The sequence below is a fragment of the Sylvia atricapilla genome, chromosome 1 (assembly GCF_009819655.1).
Source record: "Sylvia atricapilla isolate bSylAtr1 chromosome 1, bSylAtr1.pri, whole genome shotgun sequence".
NCBI classification, from domain to species: Eukaryota; Metazoa; Chordata; class Aves; order Passeriformes; family Sylviidae; genus Sylvia; species Sylvia atricapilla.
This window is the reverse complement of record NC_089140.1, coordinates 80,919,843-80,929,417: the sequence shown is the minus strand read 5'-3', so window position 1 is coordinate 80,929,417 and position 9,575 is coordinate 80,919,843. Positions and strand designations below refer to the sequence as shown.

At 41.3% G+C, this 9,575-nt stretch overlaps 1 protein-coding gene across 2 annotated transcripts; it reads right to left on the bottom strand.

Moving 5' to 3' along the window:
• Nucleotides 1–1,229: 1,229 nt before the first annotated feature.
• ATPSCKMT (ATP synthase c subunit lysine N-methyltransferase) lies at nt 1,230–9,105 on the bottom strand. Of its 2 annotated transcripts, XM_066326584.1 has the most exons (4): nt 8,799–9,105; nt 6,778–6,915; nt 5,975–6,025; nt 1,230–1,511 (listed from the first exon to the last, which is right to left on the bottom strand). In XM_066326584.1, exons 1-4 carry the CDS (start codon nt 9,063–9,065, stop codon nt 1,314–1,316), a joined length of 654 nt encoding a protein of 217 aa, XP_066182681.1. In that variant the 5' UTR covers nt 9,066–9,105; the 3' UTR covers nt 1,230–1,313. The 2 variants fall into 2 exon arrangements, with proteins under 2 accessions (XP_066182681.1, XP_066182688.1); XM_066326591.1 differs by lacking the exon at nt 5,975–6,025.
• Nucleotides 9,106–9,575: the final 470 nt, after the last annotated feature.

Genomic DNA, 9,575 nt, shown 5'->3' with positions numbered 1-9,575 from the left:
TTCCTTTTTCTGTACTACCACATTTCTATTTTTAATATGTCTAGTAAAGAACTGTTATTCCTATTCCCATATCTTTGCCTGAAAGCCCCTTAATTTCAAAATTATTATTCAGAGAGAGGGGCTTTACATTCTCCATTCCAAGGGAAGCTCCAGCTTTCCCTGGCAGACCCGATCTTTCCAAACCACGACAGCCCATTTTGTCATACTCAGCTTTTAAAAGTACACATTCGAGGCCGCAGTGTGAAAGATCAGTGTCATCATCATACTCCATCTGGATCAGTTTTGTGTCTGCAGCATCTGTGTATGTATTTGGCATACATAATTTAGACATTGTGGAAATACAGATCATTTGAGGAGCCGCTTGAACACCATTCCAACACCAATACCAAGTGCTCTGTAGGGTCAGAAAGAACATATATATTAAGTTTACAAATTTGAGCTTTTGAACTTACACATATATTCCCCTTAACTGTAGTGAAAGGTGTCCTAACCCCTTTCCCACACTGAAGTTTTCCACTTCTATAAAGAGGTTTTGTTTTAAACCACTTTCCACTTCTATAAAAACTTTTTCATAATTTTAACTAACTACATATTCTGCTTTCAGCTGGGAGTTAATTTTCTTCCTATTAGCTGGTATAGCACTGTGGTTTGGATTTAGAAAAGACTAATGCTGATAACACACTGATGGTTTCAGTTGATGCTAAGCAGTGCTTACTCCAAGCCAAGGACTTTTTAGTTTCTCATGCTCTGCCAACAAGGACGTGTGCAAGAAGCCAGAAGGAAGCACAGCCAGGACTGGCCAAAGGGATATTCCACACCACAGAACATCATGTCCAGTATATAAACTGGGGAGAATTGGCAAGGAGGGACCAGTCACTGCTCTGGGATGGGGTGGGCATCCATCAGTGGGTGGTGAGCAAGGATATTGTGCATTACTTGTCTTTCTTGGGTTTTACTCCTCTCTTGTTGTTCTTATTATTAGTAAACTGATTTCAATTATTAAACTATTTCTATCTCAATCCATGGTCACAGGTATCACCCTTTTTTCAGTTTTCTTTCCCATCCTACATGGGGAGTCTGGGGACTGGAGTGATACTTTGTGGTACTTCGCTGCTAGATGGGGTTTAACCAGGACACCGTATTAAGCCATTTAACTACACCTTTCAGAAACCTTTGTGTGCTTTCAGACAACCACTGTACTTCAGTTCTTATAGTGAATACGTATCTTCATATGCCAGGGCTCTCCACATTAATCTTATTTTCAACAGGTCCAGTCAAAGCTAAAAATTTCTGTAAGAAACCAAATTAGATATTCAAGATTCTGTCTCTGGTGTATTTTCCACACTTTTTGTTTCACATCCTCTAGAATGTTTCAAATCGTAGGCCCACACAGTGTCTATTCCCTCTCCAGTAGTATGATCTGGAATCCAGCAAGGGAAAGGAAAGCGACAGGCAATGATTCTGGCATTACATTCAAGTTCTTCTTCCAGCTTCTTCTCCAGCTGTGGCATCTGTTGAGTTACAAGAAAAACCTCTCACAAACAGTAAAAAGGAGCATTCCCTTATGCTATTTATGACATCCCAAGGTTCATGAGCTATGTGATACTCAAAGATCATCACTGCTCAGAATTTAGTCTAACCCCAAGACTGATCCTGGGACACTCAAAACATCACACAGACAACAACCCAAAGCAAACATTCTGCTGTCACTCTATGGTAAAATACTGTTGCATTAAATAATTGAAATTGAGCTTAGTCAAATCCACACTCCATTAACATATGCATGTGAATCCCTTCAGCAGCATTCCATGAAACAGAATGTAGAATTATGGAATGGCTTGCATTGTAAGAGATTTTTAAAAGTAATCTAGTTGAACACCCCTGCTATGGGCTGGGATATCTTCAACTAGATCAGGAAGCTCAGAGGCCCATCCAGTCCCCATCTACTGCCTCTCCAGGCAACCCATTCCAGTGTTCCACCACCCTATTAATAAAATTTTTCTTACTTACATCTAACATGAATCTGCCCTCTTTTAGTTTAAAACTATTACCCCTTGTCCTGGCCCTACTAAAATGTCTGTCCCCCTCTTGTTTACAAGCCCGCTTCAAGTACTAAAAGGCCACAGTAAGGTCTCCCCAGAGTGAAGTCTTCTCCAGGCTGAATAACCCAAATTCTCTCAGCCTGTTTTCGTAGGAAAGGAGCTCCTCTGAACCCACTCCAACAGGTCTACATCTGTTGTGTGCTGGGGTGCCCAGAGCTGGATGCATCACTCCAAGTGGGGTCCCACCAGAGCGGAGTAGGGGGGCAGAATCCCCTCCCTCCCCTGCTGGCCACACTGCTTTGGATGCAGCCCAGGACTTGTTTGGGCTCTGAGTGCATATTTTGGGCTGTGAGTGCTTATTGCTGGATCATGTCCAGCCTCTCAGCCATCAGTACCCCCAAGCATGGCTGCTGTGGATCTGTTCATCCCCTAGCCTGTGCTGGTACCTGGGATTACCCTGACCCAGGTACAGCACCCTGCACTTGGTCTTGTTGAAGCTCATAATATTCCCATGGGCCCACTTCTTGTCCAGGTCCCTCTGGATGGCATCCTGTCCTTCAGGCATGTCAACTGCACCACTCAGCTTGGTGTCATCTGCAAACCTTTCTGAGAGTGCACTCAATCCCACTGTTTCATGCCATTGATGAGGATATTAACCAGGACTGCTCCTAATACAGACCCCTGAAGGACACCAATTATAACTGATCTTCATGTGGACATCGAGACATTGACCATTACCCTCTGAATGCAGCTATCCAGACAATTCCTTATCCACTGAACAGTCCATCCACCAAATCAATCTCTCCCCAGTTTAGAGAGCAGGATGTTGAGGGGAACCATGTCACATACCACTGTGCAACTCTCCTTGGCTGAACACCTACAGTCCAGCTTTCCTCCATTCACAGAAACTGAGAAGATATGAAAGTCAGGGCAAATATCACTACTTTTCTAGAACAGAGCAACACCCTGACCAGTCAGATGCTCTTTTTCTCATGAGCACTTTGCAAATTCTGCCATGGATTAACTGAGAAATAAATTAACATATGTAGACTTAAAATAAATTTCTTTTCCATCACAGATAATGATTATGTTCTAGGGAAAAAAAAAAAAAAAAAAGAAACCTAACAGATTTAGCCATGTCTGTTCTTTGGAAAAGTTTGATGGTATGTTTAAGCAGATCAGCAGTGCACAGCCATTTGGAGTTCCTTTTATTCTTATATATTGTATCTATCTGAATGAGTAATTTTAACAGCAAACTCCACAGGCTGTGACATGTAAAACACTATTTACTTTGGTAATCATGGTGTAATGTTTAATATTTATAATTAATATAATTAATTTATAATTAATATTCATATTTAAAAATTAAAAGGGCAGTAGTTAGTTAAAAATACAGCTGAATTTAAGTCACAAAGACAAAAATACATAAAAATTTCACAAAAAGGATAAAAGAAAAGAAACCCCAAAGAACATTATTAGAAAGTAAGACTGACTAAAGAAAAGGTATTTCCAAGGGCTGCAAAGAGCTTCCACTATCACATACATGGAGGGTGTGCCTTTGATGTAATATCCTAAAATAGACACATTTAAACTAACAATGCAATATTTTAGGAAAATTACAGTCATAGATCTAATATACCAAAGAATTACCTTCAAATATTTTTAGGGATCAGATTTCATCCACTCTGCAAATGCTTTTAAGCACTTTTGCTGCCTTAAACACTCAGAAAAAATTTTGTTACAGAAAATATAAATATAGACCTAGACTAATTTTTTGCAGTAATTATGAAAATTAGTGACATTGCATGTCCATATTAGCACAAATTAGAAAACACCATTAATAGCTCAGCCAAGTTTAGCCAAAAAGAATTATATCCTTGAACCAATCAAACTAGTTTTTAAGCTAAATATATCAGTTGCATTAGGTGTTACAATCATACCGTATTTTATGTGAAGCCAGGGTTTGGGGGAATTTTTTTGTGTGTCAACATAGATACATAGTTTAGTAAACTTTTTGTACAGTATATAATCAGTTAAAATACACAGGAGCTGCAAACATGAACACCTGGCAAGACTTCCATCACCCTACCCTGAACAAGTAAGTCTCTCTCTGCAATAACTTGGAAACAAACACACCTTCCCCCCAGATGCTTGCAAGAACAAGAGAGGTCATAGTCCTCCCCAAAGATCAATAAATTCAGCTTTTTAAAGCTAATCTTGGATATGAAATAAAATCACTGTGTGAAAGCATCAAATCAGGCCAGCATTATTAAAAAACCTGAAGAGCGCTATTGTTCCTCAGTAAAAAATAAGAAATGCATTAAGGTTTCTAGAAAATTAATTTAGTCATTCAGGAAGCTAAGCATAAACAACTTCCAAATTAAATTCAAAGGGGATCATAAGCCAGCAAATGCTCAGAAAACACAGAGGTTCATATGTTTGCATCTGTTGCATTTATGACAGTACTTTTGCTCAAAGAATTTAACCTATTATTTACTGGATCTACAAAAGTTATTCCAAGCCCTATAGCTACTCTTTCTATCACAGCTGTTACTAATGCATCCCGTTTTATTACATTTAAAAGTTAATTCAGTGTATCTGCTGGGTTTACTCACGTTTTCCCAGGGCATTCGTTTCTTTCTAGTTTACTGAGCCAGCTTTCCTCACCAGCACTTTTCCCCTCGGTGCAACGGCAGAATTCCTGACCGACAATCCAAACATTTCCAGTGCCCCCTGCCGGAACTCAGGCAAGGGAGCACGTAACACCCAGGGCTGGCAGCATGAGAACATCACGGTGCTCACTAATACCCCGCCCATATCCACTTCAGTTTCCAATACGGATTACAACTGGAATCTGAAGTAGAGATTTACTTCTGGTGCCGTTGAAAAAACAAACAAGCAAACAAAAAAGTACAGAATAGGAAGGTTTATTATGCCTCCTGTTACTGCTGCAGAAATGTTTTCAATGTATGCTGTATGGTATGGAATCACATAAGGCTCTTCACTCACTTCATTTCACATCTGCCTTAGCAAAGGAACAAGAAAGACAGAAGCACAGGCTGACAGAATTGGGTTTGTTCAGCCTGGAAAAGAGAAGGCTTCAGGGGGACCCAAGTGCAGCCTCCTAGTACCTGAAGGGAGCCTCCAAAAAGGAGAGGGACCTTCTACAAGCACATGTAGCAACAGGACAAGGGGGGAGGGCTTCAAACTGCAAGAGAGTAGGTTTACTTTGGGTACTAGGAAGAAATTCTTCACTTGAGGGTGGTGAGGCAATGGAACAGGTCGCCCAGAGAAGTTGTGGATGTCCTGGCCACGGAATTGTTCAAATTAGGTTGGATGGAACTCTGAGGAACCGGGTCTAGTCAAAAGTGTCCCTGCTCATGGCAGGGAGTTCGAACTAGAGAAGAGAAAGTTGCATGCACAGCTCATAGCAACCTTCCAGTATCAGAAGGGAGCCTACAGGGAAGCTGGAGAGGCTCTCTTCATCAGGAACTGTAGAGATAGGACAAGGGAGAATGGATAAAAATTGAAAGGGGAAATTTAGGGTAGACATTAGGAAGAAATTCCTTACATGAGAGTGGTGAGACACTGGAACAGGCTGCCCAAGGAGGTTCTGGATGCCCCAACCCAGGCAGTGCTCAAAGCCAGGCTGGGTAAGGCCTTGAGCAACCTGGTCCAGTGGGAGTATTCCATGCACAGGGGGATTGGGACTTGATAATGTTCAAGGTCCCTTCCAACCCTTAAGATTCTATAATTCTATGGTTATTACTGAGTAGCTTTGACCATCTGCAGGTTGATTAATTTTGCAGATTAACGTATTAACACTGAACGCCTTGACATTAAAATAATCAAGCATTGTAACAAATAATTAAACAGCATAATAAAGAAAATAGAATAATATAATAAAAATTAAAAATAAATAGTAAGCTTACCATTTGAGGTACTCCAAAAACAACAACATTTCTATAATCGGAAAAAGAAACCTAAAAGAAAAATTGAGAACAAATCTTAACAAAAATGGCATTTATAGTTAAGAGAAATTCTCACCATTCTTTTCTCCTAATCCCCCTAGCTGTACTTCTTTCAACAGGGATTTAGACCAAAAATACGTAAAGAGATCCCTTACCAACTTTTCATCACAAAAATTTCCACATAAAGAAAACTTTATACTGCCAAACAGCAAAAAAACTTCTACTGTCTGGCCAAGAATATGGAATAGCTATTCTAGAAGCAGAGAAGGCTTTAATTTAGAAAATATCTACATGACTTTACTAATAACTAAAGGGTTATCTTCACAGCTCCTGTATATGATAAAATCATGTATGCTTTAAGTTTGCCCCTTCTTTTCTTAAATGTTAGCTAGCTATAAAAACTTTCTAGGCATTCTAATGACTGAGTTCTTCCACTCAGTGCCATGAAGTTCTCCTATGTTCCTCTCTGAACACAAACACCCCCACAGCCAAAAAAAACCCTCCCACATAATTCATCAATTCAAGCTGACCCAGGCTTGCTCAAGGAGCCTCTGTTGGTAATGGAAACACTTCAATAAAGTACAAAAGCAGCAGAACAGCATACTGAGCCCATAGAAACTAGATACCCAGCACAAGTACTTTGCTCAAAGCCCATTATAGCACCTTGTGGTCAGACAGCATTTCAGGTCTTTCAGGAAAGTATTTGCAAACTTATAAAATTTCTCAATCATCTCAGATTCATTCTTACGTAATTCACTACCTACCTTCCATAAGTCTGAAATATAAAATTTGGTGTTCTGATGTACCCCGTCTCTCCAGGCACGATATCTGGAGTACCAGACTAGCCAGGGATTTAATTCATAACCAACAGCCTGGAATCCCTTTTTTGCAGCTGCTATCACCTACAAGGAAGGAAATAAATCTTCACTTAGAAACATAAAAGTCTATTCACCTAAACAGGAACACATATTTTCATTTAAAATATAAATCAAAGGAAAGCACTTTTCTAAGTCACCCTGGTTTTAATGCCCAGCAGACTAGCTGTATAGTGAACAAAAACACAAAACTACATTTTACTATTATTACTAGTCCAACTGAAATATAGTCAGAGAAACAAAATGAAAACAAACATTGACAGAGCAAAGCTGTGAGCTTGCAGTACATCTGTGATTTACATAAAAGTCTAATTTAACCCATTCATGACACTGTCTTGGAATTAAAGAGTACCAACACTGATCACAGACAGAACAGTGAAACTCACAAGCAAAAACACTCAAAATTAAGACACTTATTTGAAAAGCAGTGAGGGGTAGGCACTTGAGCAGCACCTGAATCAGAGCCAAAATGACAATAGAAAAAGTCTGAAAGTAATCTGTTGATCTACATTTTTAAAATATAAAAAATTGCACTGGTTTCTAGAATAAAAGTTTAAGACATAATTTAAGAGGTTACTGCCAACTTCTAGTTAGGAATTGCCTGATGAACTGTCACTTACAAAACAAGCAAGGTGAAATCAGGAAGTACACATTTCTTAACAGAACTTCTCAAACAACCTTACCTGGACTGTATATTTCACATTGTTAAAATAATGCATCTTCCATTACACACAGAGCACTTGTAAATTCACCAAAAAAACCTGATGTTTTTACCACACTTGGAAATGTGGTAAATAGCTTCATACTTATCCACTGATTACACCTGAGAAAGTGCTAAATAATTAAAAGCATCTGAACAGACTTTTTTCAAGACAGATGCATCAAGGAAGCAGCTAGCATTCAATTTTAGGTACCCAGCTTTCCAAATAGTCTTCAGTCCCCATTCAGGCATCTATATAATATATCAGAATTAATGACACAGAACCTATTGAAATTAGATACCTCTGATGAGAATCAGCAGCCAGAACGATTAACAGAGGGCATCAGAAACTGCAGTTATCTCATGACTAAGTTTTTTGGTCCTTTTCCTACCCAGGCACAATTCAAGCAATTTTCACAGATTTGGGTTCCAAATAATAATTTTTTACATGGACAAATAGTTGACTCATTCACATAAAACATGGACAAAAGTAGCATTCAATAACTTGCATGTCTCCACCAAAACCCACCACCATGTTGCTAAATCTGACTTGATGCAGACAGGTATCAAAAAACACACAAAACATCACAGCAGCAAGAGAAAAACCAAGCCACACCATTCTCCACTATATCCTCGCCACTTTCACAAATTTGGGCTCAAGCAACACCTTGGAAACACAGCATCACTTTTTCTTTCATGATTCTCACAATTTCTCTTGGTGTTTATTCTAGTTTCACCAGGATTTCGAACTGGGGAAACCAGCATTGCACAAAGGTGTGAAGACTACAGTTCTAACTACACTAGCATTTTCATTTTTATAATCCATTGCTCAATCACCTTTATACATTAAGCATCCCACAGCCTCACTTGCTGCAGCTACACACCTTTGTGAAATCACAGCTCTTTGTCAATCAGTACCAAGACTCTGATTGCATCTTTTCAAGTGAATGCACTGTGATTCCCTCCAGTCACCACCATGACATTTTGTCCACTACCTTGGTCAAGCTACCGGTAAGGGCTGCAGCAAAAACTATTTATTACTCATGAAAACTGAATGAAAACCTTTCTCATTTTTGATCGTTTTCATAAGATTCAGACACAACCACCACGGGATGCCAAAGACAAGACATTTTTAAGCGTAAGGAAACGCAGCCCCAGCACTTTGGCACTTTGTAAAGAGGTGATCTAAAAGGCAGCATCCATAACTTACAATGCGGCCATCCCCGCTGCCAATGTCAACTAGGGAGCCACTTCTGTTTTCCAACATTTTGAGCACATTCTGGATCTGCACGGCGGTGGCAGGAACGAAGGGCAGGCACACCTTCCTCAGGGCCGGGGTGACGAAGGGGGTGGCCACAGCATAGAGGGCCACCAAGGCGCCTCCCACGCCGGCCGTGACCAGCAGCCCCCAGCCGCTCCTCCGGGAGCCGCCCTCGCTCTGCTCCTGCGGGATCTCCTTCGCCAGCGCCTGGGACATCGCGCCCGGGGACGGACTGGGAGAGTTCTCGCTCACTTGAGACAAACCAGTATCTTGCAGTAGAGAGCTAGGATGTTAGAGAGGGGAAAAAACACCATGTAACCCTTCAGCCGGTCCCAGGGAAATGCTACAGCTGCTGAAAAGCTGAGGCACGAGGGGCAGGAATGCGGTTTGCACTGAAACCCCCGGCCCTCCACAGGCGGGCGGGCAGCAGCGCGCCCCGACACAGCTCAAGGGCGGCGCAGGCGGGGACCCCGCCACCGACCGCCGGGAGCCGCCACGGGGACACGTCCAGGAGTACTGCTGCTCCTTGCCGGAGGGACTTTGCCCTGAGACACAGGGACATCCCCCACCACACACCTCAACTCGGCAGCGCACAACCCCGGGTTGTGCTCGGCCTGCAACGTTTATAGGGAAGGGCAGTACCACTTCACCATGAAGGGGTGGGGGACCGAAACCTCTCTGGAGAGAAGCGCCGCGCACGCTTTTTCCACCGTGTGTCTGTCTTCC

Excerpts from the sequence above, each read along its gene's own strand:
- ATPSCKMT (XM_066326584.1), bottom strand. The coding sequence starts at position 9,065 with ATGTCCCAGGCGCTGGCGAAGGAGATCCCGCAGGAGCAGAGCGAGGGC. Across the intron at positions 6,026-6,777 it reads ATATTTCAGACTTATGGAAG|GTTTCTTTTTCCGATTATAG; the intron begins GTAGGTAGTGAA and ends TTTTTCTTTTAG. Across the intron at positions 1,512-5,974 it reads TTTTTGGAGTACCTCAAATG|ATGCCACAGCTGGAGAAGAA; the intron begins GTAAGCTTACTA and ends GTAACTCAACAG.